This window comes from Pezoporus wallicus, unplaced genomic scaffold (genome assembly GCF_028554395.1).
Source record: "Pezoporus wallicus isolate ANWC-B61680 ecotype Strahan unplaced genomic scaffold, APGP_CSIRO_Pwel_v1 contig_13071, whole genome shotgun sequence".
Lineage (NCBI taxonomy): Eukaryota > Metazoa > Chordata > Aves > Psittaciformes > Psittacidae > Pezoporus > Pezoporus wallicus.
In genome coordinates, this window is record NW_026641407.1 from 577,072 (window position 1) to 589,098 (window position 12,027).

At 60.8% G+C, this 12,027-nt stretch overlaps 1 protein-coding gene across 2 annotated transcripts in view; it reads right to left on the reverse strand.

Moving 5' to 3' along the window:
* Nucleotides 1-10,656, reverse strand: part of GRM4 (glutamate metabotropic receptor 4) — a 45,756-nt gene extending 35,100 nt beyond the window's left edge. Inside the window, exons 1-2 of one of the 2 annotated variants that reach the window (XM_057423559.1) lie at nucleotides 10,609-10,656; nucleotides 2,529-3,313 (exon numbers count right to left, since the gene is read on the reverse strand). In XM_057423559.1, the coding sequence (XP_057279542.1) occupies nucleotides 2,529-3,047 (519 nt within the window). In that variant the 5' untranslated portion in view covers nucleotides 3,048-3,313; nucleotides 10,609-10,656. Of the gene's footprint in view, nucleotides 1-2,528; nucleotides 3,314-8,414; nucleotides 8,842-10,608 lie in introns of those variants that run through there. The other variant, XM_057423558.1, reaches the window with a different exon arrangement.
* Between the last annotated feature and the right edge of the window lie 1,371 nt (nucleotides 10,657-12,027).

The following is a 12,027-nucleotide window of genomic DNA, read 5'->3' on the forward strand; positions in this document are numbered from 1 at the left end:
TGGGGCACAGCAGCCGCTGCCACCACGCACATGGTTGGAGGTAGAGAAGGGGCTGCTCCAAGCTCCCGGGTTAAGGTGCAAGGGCTCTGCAACACTTGCAGGGTGGGATGCAGACCTGCTGCGACCCACCTGTGGTTGCTGGAGCGGGGCGAAGGAGCAAAGGGAGGGATGATCCGATGGGCGCAGAGGTGTGAGCGCTCACCAGGCCAGGGGGAAGCTGCTTCTCGCCTTGTTGGACTTTCCAATTGATTTTGTGCCTGTGCAGCTCAGTGGATGGGATACAGCCCGTCAGCAGCGTAAGCCTTAAAGGACCTAGAGGGCATTTGGAATGTTCCTGTGCTTCCCTCTGCTGTAGGGGACATTCAGGGCAAGCAGCCTTGGTGCTTTCCCAGCATCTGGTGCAGATCTCTCTTTCGGCTCCCAGCACTTCACACCAGCATCCCCTCGGAGGGCCGAGGATGCTGAGGGGGACACGAGCAGTGAGCAACGCTCACCTCGAGCTGCGAGGCCACAGCAGGAGCCAGAGCTCCGGGGAGCATCATTCCTTAGGGAATGGGCAAAGGCAACTGCCTGCGCAGCGGCGCCTGCAAGGCAAACGCTTTGCTGAACCTCGTAGCGGAGTCACCCGTGCTTAAAGGTCAGCAGCAGCGTGAAATGGAAGTTGCCTTATTCTCATTTGAAGCATGTCCCTGCCATAAACCCACTATTTGAATAACAAAGAGCAGCAGCAGCTCCCAGGTTGTGGCAGGGGGGGGATGAGTCCTGGAGCTCCTGCAGGAAGCTGCTGTGCACAGCGAGGTGAAGCAAGACTCCACATCCCATGGGAATGGTGTCCCTGTGATGGGGACCACCGGGGAGTGCATGCACCCCTCGCCACACACAGGGATTCAGTGCTGTCCAGGATGGGTTGAACTCATCCTGCATCCTCCCTTCCCTGGGGATTTGATGCCTCCATCCTCTACCTGCCCGTCCATCTCACTGGGCTGGATATTAAAGTTACTGGGGACACCCAGGGCTATAGACATGCCCTCAATGGGCCACCAGCAGCACCAGTGCCGGGCTGCAAGGCTGGGACACGGATGTACCCGAGCTCAGCAGCATCCTTCCTTCCCGCACAGGTCACAGTGGCTTTGCTCAAAGAGCAACATTAGAGGTGGAGGAGGAGAAAAAACCCAATCAGCAATAACCTAGGAAGGGGGCAGGTACCCCCCTTCCTCCAGCTGTCACTCTCCTGCCTCCTTTCCCGCTGCCTGCCTGCCTCCCTCCTCCTCTCCACAGCAAGCATTCAATCTTTTTTGTCTCAGCAAATAGCTTTTAAGTTCCTCCCGCTCCCTCTAATTTATATTATTTTAATTATTGAACAGCCTCTCACTCATGGCCTGGAACATTCACACGGTTTAAAGAAGGGGACCCAGGAAAAAAATTAAACTCCATCAGCGATCTGGTTTCTCCATCTTCACTAACAGCTTCCAGCCCTCCCAAGAGGGCACCCAGTGCTCACCAGAGGGAGAGGAGAGGGAAAACGGCACCAATCCTGCACAACGGAGGGGTTCGGGGCGCTGGGACCTGCTCTTGTTCAAACATTCTCTAGCCCAGGGACCTTGCTGCAGATAAATGAATGCACAGCGAGGGAGGAAGCAATTATAAACTCCTCGGCCTTCCTGCGGCTGGCACAGAGAACACGAGGGAGAGCATCATCCCTCCACAGCCCCGTGTCCATTCCCCACTGCACACCCCATGACAAGTGTCCCCAGCCTGGCTGATGTCCCCTGGGCTGGAGCAGAGAGCAGTCACAGCCATCCTCAACCCCTCCATCCCAGCAGGGAATGCAGCAACCCTGCGGCTCCCCAGCTAAAACCTTACATTTTGGGTGTCAAACCCACAGCCCCTTATGGAGCCACCCCCTATGCAGTGTCAGGGGGGTCTATACTGAAATGCTCCATCAGCTGCTCCAGGTAGGCAAGTCGAGAGCATCGGTCTATAGGTGACAGCACAGGCAGGGAGGTGTCCGGTGTGTCTCATACGATGGCAAAGGGTGTCCCACAGCCAACGTACCCCCAGGGGACACAGACCGGCCAAATCCCATCAAGTAACAGGCAGGGACAGGGGTTCCCAGGGAGCTGAGCTCTCTCCAGCCTCGGAGCTTTACAAGATCCACCACAACCGAGCCCTGAGCAACCCAGTCTGCCCCCAGCAGGCTGAGCCCCCACCACCACCACCACCCCACGGTCCCTTCCAGCCCAAGTTATCCCACCTCCTGCAATGCAACCTCTCTCCCACAGCCCCACTGACAGCAGGAGCATCGTCATCCCCCCCACACCACGAAGCTGGGGGAGAAGAGCTCAAAATCCTCCTGCTAACAGTGTCATCACTGGAGGGGGATGGAGGAGGGGATCCCCAGGGACCTGGGGGAGGCAGGAGAAGAGTTTTAAAGACATCCTGCCCCCAGCCGTGGAGGAAGAGGAACACAGCAACAACACCCGCGGTGCTTGCACCCAGTGGTTCTCGATACCCACGCCAAGCCCTACCTTGAAGAGCCGCAGGATGTTGGCCACCATGATGGAAACAGAGCTGCCCGAGGCACCGATGACGCCGACCACCCGCTCGGGTTTGGTGATGATGGGGGGGCCGCCGTTGACGCAGCGCACCTCGGTGCTGTCCTTCTCAATGAGGGCTTGCACGAAGGTCAGCGACTGCTCCAGGGCGTGCGTGTCCCTCGAGCACGTGTCCAGGATGCGGGCGCCCAGCGTGATGTTGGGGAGCAGGTCGGGGTCGTTGTTGATGCGGTCCAGGGCGAAGAGCATGGCCTCCAGGCGATGGATGCCCTTCTCCTTCTTCAGCTCCCCGCAGGCTTTGCCCTCCACACCCCGGCCATGCACGGGGAAGAGCCCCCCGAGCGTGATGTCCCCGTCGATGCGGATGGAGTTCATGTGCGGGTAGCCCTGGCCCTTGGGCTTGGCGGCACCCCCGGGCGCCCACCCCCAGCTCCAGGCACTCAGGAGGAGGCAGAAGGAGAAACGCTCCATGCAAAAGGAACCCCGGCTCATCGCCAACGCTGGGGCAGAGCTGGAGCCGAGACCGGCAGCAGTCAGGGAGCGCGGCTGGCGCGGGCGGGTAGCACGGCTCCGGGCATGGCTCCCAGTGTGCTCTGCTCACAGCCCCATCAGCGCCTTCCACCCGCGGTGCTGGACCCCCAGGAGCAGCGGGCGGCCGGGCTGCAGGAGGGTGCCGGGTTCTGCATGGCTACGCCGGGACAAGATGCCGTGATGGAGACACAAGCCCGAGCAATGCTTCGGGTCCTTCCTCCGGAGCCCTTGGGGAGGGGGACGGGGGAACAGGAGGGAAAGAGAAAATTAAGCAGGAGCATGAGTAAAGCATCAGCTCTCCTGAGCTTCCATCAGGGAGCCCAGAAGGAATTAGCACCGGGGGTCACTGCAAGGAAGAGGTTTGGGATTCATTTGATTTTTGATTCACAGCAGCAGCTCTGGCTCAGCTCAGCTGCATCTGCGCAGAGGGGCTGGTGAGGAGCTCCCAGATCGCTCTGCACCCCCTGCTTGGGGCTGGAGGGAGGCCCTGGGATCCCATCCCACCCTGTCCCCCGTTCAGGGAGCTGTCAGGGTGGGACAGGCCCCGAGACAGTGCTCAGAGGGGCACCACATGCACCCACAGCCCTAGTCCCACAGCACCTCTCCTGGCCTAGGGCACAGCTGAGCACGGGAGCCAAGCAGCAGACTTAAAGCTGAGCTTGATTTAGACCCTGAGCTGATGTGGGGAGAAACCTGGTGTTTAAACAGCTCCTCCTCCCCTGAGCATCCCCTCCCTTGTCCCACCAATGGCCCAGCCAGACACAACCTCCTGCCCCAGCGAAGCAGTCTGTGCCTGAAGATCCCCCCAAGCCTCCTCCCTGCATCACCTTCCCCTGCTGAAGGACCTGGGGCTGTTTCCTAACGCAGTTATCAATTGCCTGCCGTGAGTCCCCACAGCCCAAGTGGGCTCAGAGCTCATCCGTGGCTTAAGCAAGAGCTGACCCAGGCAGGCACTGCCGAAGCTCAGCATCACGGATGTGAATCACTACCCAAAGCACTGCAGATCCCACCGCTCTTCCTCCAGACCACTGATTCCTGAACCAGCAGCTGCTTCTTTGCAAGATCCATTACCAACATCTTACAGCATCAGGCTGTAAAGGCCCTCAGACCCTGAGCTGGGTGCCCATAAGGGAGGAAGGAGGGAGTGAATGGTCCCTTGGGAAACAGGGGGGAAAACCAGTGGTGAAAGCACTGGCAGCACTGAGATGCCCACAGGCTGTGCCCATGGACACAGGCTGCATCCTGACCCACACACCAACACCTGTATCCCGGCCCCACACCATTGCAGGAGCCTTCTGCTTGTAGCTGAGGGAGGTTTTACCTCTCACCATCCTCCTGCAGCCCCCTGTGCCCTCACTTTGTCTCTTCTGCTTTCACCACTGAGCCACTCCAGTGGGCACAGGATGCTGCCACAGTCTGAGCCCCAGATCACTGCAGTACAGCCCTTTATCCATCTCCCCATGTCACAGAGCTGCCCCTGCCCAACCAGCACAGCCCCTGACTCAGTTTCCCCTCTGGGAAAGACTCTCCTGTGCAGCTCATCCCTGCTGTCTCCAAGCAGATACTGATTGATGCTGCGAGGGCAGTGCATGATTAATGCAAGGCACCAAAAAGCAGAGGAGAGCCAAGCAGGCAAATGCATTCCCCAGGCAGGATGGGCTGCAACAGCAAGACCAAAGAAACAGCTTAAATGAATCTCAGCTCAAGTGCAGAGCCCAGTATCCAAGCCTGTGCCTGCTGGGTCAGGTTCTTATCCATCCCCATGGGTGCTGCCCGCAATAGCCGGCCTTGCCAAGCCCCTTTACACCATGGAGGAGGTTCCCAGCTCTGCAAGGCAAGGAGGGCCCTTGCCTCAACTCACCTCCATAAATTATGCACATCCCTGCCCGCTGGAGCCACTTGAAGGCCCATCTCCAAAGCGTTTCTGACAGCCAGGGCTTTTAGCAGCCAGAATTACCCAGTGCCGAGCTCTGCTTCAAAAGGCAGGAGCTCGGGAGTGCTGCAACACCATAACCGCCCTCCCCAGCCTGCCCCACCGCTGCGAGAGCCCCACGCACACATGGATGGGGACCAACGACCAACCCCCTGCATGGCCCCCCTCCTTTGCAAGAGCCACCCCGTGATCACCAGCGGGGAAAAGCAGCTCCTGCCATAGACTGGAAGCGGGTCAGGCTCTGCCTGTGGCGAGCAGGCAGATGATGGGGAGACCCCGGGATGCTCAAGGGCTGCAGCCTCGCACCAGCTGAAATCAGGTCATTTCCCACACCATCACCCCTGGAGCTGCGACATCTCTGCCCAGCGGGGAGGGTGCGATGGTCACCACGTGGACCTGCTCCTAGGAAAGTCCTCTGAGCCCACGGCAGAGCTGGCGGTGCCCCCAGAGCCTCTCCCTTTCTTCTTTTAAGCCTTCCTGTCTGTGTTCTCTCCCCTTTGTGCCTCCTTTGATCATATAATCTGAACGAACCGAAGGTAAAAATATCACGGCAAGCAAGAAGAAAGCGCAAATAATGGGGAGGGGAGGAGGAGCTGGTTTGAATCCCTCACTGAATCATTAGGGGAGATGCAGCCTGAATTCCCCGACAAGCCTGTGCTGCAAATAGCCTGAGGCCCATGAGGAAGGGGCAGGAGGTGAGCATCCCCTTCCCTTCCTCCCTCCACCCACGAGCATCCTCACAGCCACAGCCCAAATCTTGGTCCCACCTGTGCTGGAGATGCACCCCGTGGGTCCTGAGGCTGGTCCTGCACATCTGGAAGGAGATGAACATCTGGAAGGAGACACCTGCCTACAGCAGGTGATCATGGAGCAGGGAACAGCAGGGAACATGCTACAGGCAGCGAGGGGCCAGAGGCACCCTCCTGCCCCATCTCTGCAGCCTCGGGGGAGAACCACTGCAACAAGTCAGGTGCAGGCACACACTCCAAGGTGGTAATAATGGAGTGGGATAAACGCTCACTTATCACAGCACCAAAGGAAGGAGCAATGCTGCTTCCTCCCACTTCCCACATGCATGTCATCAGTGAGGAACGAGCCTTTCCATCACCCTCTTCCCAGCCATCCCACAGCTGGATCCGCACGCTGAAAGCGGTGCAAGAGTTAATCAAATGGAGCAGATCTCCAGATCCTGGCCATGGGATGTTGCCTGAGCCCAACTGATCTAATGGGGCTGCTGCAGAGCCAGGAGGGCCACAGGCAGTGCTCCTGGACTGTGCCTCTGCCCTGGGGGTCCCCAGCACAGGACCAGTCCTGCTCGGTTTCATCCTGTTCCCCTCTAGTGGTGGCCATGCCAACAAGCCACGGGCCAGCACCGGCATCACCATCCATGAAGGCCCCTGAATCGGGTGAGGGCAAAGGCTCAGCTGGGCAAGAGAAATCAAACACTGGTCAAACCCCAGCCCTGCGCTGCACTGAGCTCCTGCTGCAAAACCATCTCCAGTGCCCAGAGGCAAGCACCGGCCATCCCGGGCTTCACCTCCGCAGTTCCTTCCCATCCTCCTTCCATGCATCCCTGTGAGCTCTGCGCTGGTGCCCACAGGGCTGCAGCGAGGCACAGCCTGGGCTCACCATGTCCCACAGTGCTCACAGGCACTGGGATGCAGCCCCCGAACACACGGCCCCAGAGCTCTGGAGCCAAGGCAAGTGCCCAGATCACTCCCCAGGGCGGGTGCATCTCCAGGAGATGCAGCTGGAGCATCTCCAGCCTGGTGCTGCCACAGCCCTGGGAACAAACAGCCCACAGAGACCCCCAAGTCACACCGACCCATCCCCACCACCCAGTCCTGGGGGCAGAGGAGACCTGCCCCACCGTGGCTGCACAGCACAGGGGTCTCTTGGCTGACACCCTTCCACACACAGAAGAGATTTCGCAGCAATGAAAAAGCTCCTTCGGAGGGGAGAGAGAAATAAATAAGGAAGGAAACGGCCCATTTCTCCCCACTCCCAGTCAAAACCAAGTCATTTTACTGCCATTAGCTCCGTGGAGCCGGTGCCGCTGCAGGCAGGCGAGTTCACGTCTCATGTGCCATCAACCCAAGCGCTGGCTAAGCGCTAATCATCGGCTTTATCACCGCGGCTTTATCACCGCCCGCCGGCAGCGGGCAAAGCCGGAGGTGAGTTATCCGCATCCCAGCCAGGGCTTATCACACGGTGGCCCAAGCATCGCTCCCCCGTCTCCACGCAGACCCTGCTCCCATGGACCACAAAGCTCTGCCTGCAGCAGGATCGGGCTCCTTCGGCTGCACAGGACCCGTTGGCTCCCAGCGCAGAGCCAGGGCGCTCACTGGTTTTGCGTTGAGCCCACCCGGTTGCACTGGGTTTGTTAAACCAGGCAAAGGCTGAGCCGGGGACGGGATCCAGAAGATGCAGGAATAAGCAGCCAAGAGCCTGCACCCAGCACTCACCAGCACATCCCCATCCCTGGCTGCCGAGGAGCCGACCACCCATCAGCTCACCACCACAGAGACCTCCCAGCCCAGCACCGGCCCTGGGGATGCTGTGCCTGGATCGTGCCACGTTGCCACAGACTCGGCGGCAGCTCTTTGAAAATCAAGGCCGTTTCTTTCCCCACCTGCAATTCCTCCTGCCAGCGGGGCCAGCCGGCACCAGCACAATATCCCAATTAGCGCACACTTGCTCTTCCCCCCCTCGAAGCTATTCCAGGGAAGTTTGTTTTGGCTCCTGGGTTGTTTTTTCATTGCAAACGCGCCATGAAATACAGCAGATTTTTGACACGGAGAGAGGGGACGCCAGGTTAAGTTCTCTCTACAGGCAAAACCTTCAGTATTCAGGTCAAGTACCCCAGCGTTCGCTTGGAGGAAAAGCAAGGCCATGGCTCAGCAGGCAGCGGTGAGCAGAGACCCCAGCTTTTACCACCAAAACCCACCAAACATGCTCCAAGACACAGCCTCCCAGCCCCAGGAGCCCCTCAGTCGATGCTGAAACCGGTATCTCAATGCTTGCATAAGCCCAAGCCCAACACCAGGGTGCTGACTCGACCTCTCTGCAAGCAGGTCCTGCCAGCAGCTGGATCAACAGCCCCACAGCGGGGAAGCCGGGTGTCACCAGCCTCCTCTCTGCCCCTGAGCATCCCCCAAAGGATGCTGAAAACCAAAGAAGAAGCTCCCCCATCAGAGCCAGGGAATATTTATCATGCAAGATATATATATACATATATAAAATATCCTTAACTGCAAGCAAGCTCCCTCCTTTCCCCTCCCTCCCTGCTGCCAAGCAGGCCGAGCTAATCCCTCACTTTGAAGGATCAGATGGAGCGGTGTGGAGAAGGCAAGCAGGATCCGGCCACGGAGCAAGCAGCGATGGCAGTGGCTCACCTTGCGGGAGGCAGTGCAGGCTCTCTGCCAGCAGCCAAGGCACAGAGCTCCAGGTGGGAGCAGCCGGAGGGAGGGAAGGAGCCGGGACTCATCCCCACTCCTGCCACGTGCAGCAGAACCCCACTGTTAATTTGTGATCACCTTCTGCAAACTGGGGCGATGCTGGCTCGGAGCGAGAGCGCAGCCTCACTGCCAGTCCCCAGCGGTGCCCGCAGCACAGCACAGCGCTTCTGCCCCCATCACACCTGCGCCAGAACGAGCCCCTGCCCATAACCAGCCCTGGAAGTGCCCAATGGGGGCAGAGACCCCCCCTCCTGAGCCTGGCTTTGTGCAGCGGGAAACCGGAGCAGTCCACAGAGGAAACCCCTCCACTAAACACGAAGCCCAAGAGGAAGAGACAGTGCCCGCAGTGGGTGCGAAAGCCAGGGAGGGCGGCAGGAGCAGGTTTGCATATGTTATAATTAGGATCTGCCACATCTCCAAGCCGTTGCCTTTCTGGGAAGAGCTGGAAGGGGGTGGCTGAGCTGACAAATCCATCCTCCTCCTGCCTGATGCCAAAGTTGAAGCACGTGATGCTCTTTTTTGGGGAGCCAGCAAGCTCCTCCGCAGGGTGATGCTGGCCCCTGGAATGCGGGACTGGGCCACGGCTGCATCCAAGCTTTGGCTCCTGCTGTAAAATCCCATTGAAGCTTCACCCTCCGCTGCCCTGACACCCCTGGGTGCAGCTCAGCACCCCCAGCCCAGTGCCTGCTGCCCTCCCCAAAACGAGCTTGCCTGTGCCCCCCCCCCCCCCTTCAGCCCAGGGCAGCTGGAGCACACCGCTGCCTGTGGGGAGCTGGAATCCTTGGCAAAGACAGACCCCACACACACACCCACAGCCCTGCACTGCATCCCCAGGGCCCTGGGGATGACCAAGGTGGCCAAATGCAGCCAGGATCTCCACACAGCCCATCCGACCGCAGCTCCCAGCTCAGGGGGGATTGTCTCACCCCAGCAGATAAATCCCTGCTTACAGGGAGCAAAGGAAATCAGCTTTTTTTTTCGCTTTTGGCAGTTTTCTTGGCATCTTTCCTTGCTCCTCGCTGCATTCAACAGATCGGCTCCGTTCGCTCCCTTCCCAAAGCCCTACCGGTGAGCTCCTCGGGTCACCCGAGCCATCCCCCCCCGGCCAAGCCCCCAGCCACAGGTCACCCGCAGCAGCGGTGGCAGTGACTCACTCCGCAGCCTCTGTCGCAGCCGCCGCTGAGGGCAGCGGGGCTTTCCCCTCCAACACAGAGCAAAACAGCCCGGCTGGCAGAGCACGGCAAACTCATCACAGCGGGAGGAGGAAGAGGAGGAGGAGGAAGGGCTGCGGGGCTGTGCCCCTGCAGGCGGTGGGAGAGTTCTCCGTTTTTTTTCCCACTGCTCAACTTCCCCAGCAGCTCCCGAAGCCGCACGGATCCGCGCTCCCGAGGAGCATCGCGGAGCAGGAGAGCGGCTACGGGAGGGAAACAAACCCGGGAGCTCGCGTCCGCGCACAGCGGGACCGGGGCTGCCCCCGCGGGGTCCCTGCAGCTCCGCGGAAAGCTCTCACCCCCCAGAGCCTCTCCAAGCTCAAAGGGGCAGCCCCCTCCCCACTGACCTGGGCAAAGCCCCAGCAATGGGCTCTGCGGGCCCCGGCTGCTGCGGCGAGGCGAGGGCAGGCACCCGCCGGCTGCTCAGCCACAGCCACCGGTGTCTCCTGCCCCGAAACCCCTTCCCATCCCCGCTCAGCCCCCCCCATCCCCCGACCCCATGGGTACCTCTGGGGACAAGCTCGGGGACTGGAGCAGGGCGCCTGCCCCCTTGCCCCCCACGGGGGGTTCGCCGAGGAGCAGCCCCACAGCCACGAATAATGCCACGAGTGGGAGAGGGAGGGAGGCGGGGAGCAGCCGCGGGGAGGTAGGGAGCACCCTGGGGGGGGGGGGGAAGAGGGCAGACGGCGGGCTGGGTCTCGCTGGGGGCTCCCCGCTGCAGCCGCGGCTGTCGCAGCCCCCCCGGAACAAGAATAAGGAAAGGCGGAAAATTTGCTGGAGCGTTGCGGGAGGGGGGGTTGGGGAAGAGGGGCCGCCCCAAAGCCCCGCCGGGAAGGCTGGGGGGGGGGGGGGGGGGGGGGGGGGGGGGACCGGAGGTCCCGGGGATGCTCCGCGCCCCTCCCGCGCCGCCCCGCACTTACCCGCGGGCAGCGCGAAGTTGGCGGCGCCGCCGACCCCGTCTCCTCCCGATGGATCTCCGGCCCCGGCGGGGCGCGGGCACCCCGGGGGGACCCTGCGGCATGCGGCGGGGGCAGGCGCGGCCCCCAGCCCCGGCCCGGGGAGCCGAGCGAGCCGCAGCCGGGCGGGACCCGCCGAGCTCCGCGCACCGCAGCCGCGGCGAGGAGGAGGAGGAGGAGGAGAAGGAGGAGGAAGAGGAGGGGGAGGAGGGCCGGGGCCGTGGAAGTTTTGCATGAAGAGGCGCTGGGAAGCCCGCCGCCGGCTTTGCCAGCCTTTTAAAGCACTAGCGCACCGCGGCGGGGAGGCTGCGGGGGACCCCCCGCACCCGAACCCGGCTTCCGGCGCGGGGAGGGGTCTACAGCCCCTCAAATCCCCCTCCGCCGGGCACAAAGGGCTGCAAAAGCCTCGGCCGTCGGGAATGGGGATGGATCTGGTTCTTCTCATGCCCTGCCGCCCCTTGGTCTTTGCATCGAGACGTGTTTTGCTTGTACGTGTCCTTCTATCCCTGCCCATCGCCTGCAGCCACGATCGCGGCCATGAGCACAGCAGCAGGACTGCCCGGAGTCCGGGGCCTCCAGACCCTGCGGGGTTAAACAGCTTCTCGCAGGTCACAGCCTCCAGTTTCAGCATCTGCAGGAGCACAGGCCCACAGCAGCTCTCGTAGGTGCAAACCCACCAACCTGTGCCAAGGCCTGTCATCCCCAGATTCCTCTCCCCACTGTGGGAGCAGCTCCCCAAGGCAGTGACAAGGGACTCGTCACCCCAAGCCGTTGCCCTTCTCTTCAGTCCCATAAAATGATGCCAACCTCCCACTCTGCACACGTGCTCGTGGAGCACGGCTCATGCATTGCCTCCTTGCCCGACCAAATCGCCCCCTCCCAGCCCCAGGCAGCTCCGAGGAGCCCATCGTGGTGTGTCAATTCATTAATCCAGAGCAAACACAGCCCCCTAGTAATGGCCATTGACACATTAACTGCTCCAATCCATCACGGTAATGAATGCAAGAGAATCGGTCACGGGAGTAATTAGGGGTCAACACTCTTAGCACCCAGCCCCTAGGGACCTCAGTTCATGCACACGAAGGGAGGATTTGGCTGCAGGGAGGGCTCTCTGCGCCCCCACCTGCCCCTCCGAGCACCAAAAAGCAAAGCACAGGCCTTCAAATAGACTTTTCCAGCCTCATCTTCCCAAAGAGTTGATTGGTGTTGCTTGCTTGGAATAGTGCAATTCCTGGTGCAGGCTCAGCCAGGTCCCAGGCAGGAAGGGAGCTGCTGCAGATGGCTGGGTGCTGGCAGCCCTGATGCTCAAGTTCTGTTTAGGAGGCTGGAGACAATCTGGTTTTCCAGAAGCACTCGGAAGTGCCCTGCTCCCAACACAGCTCC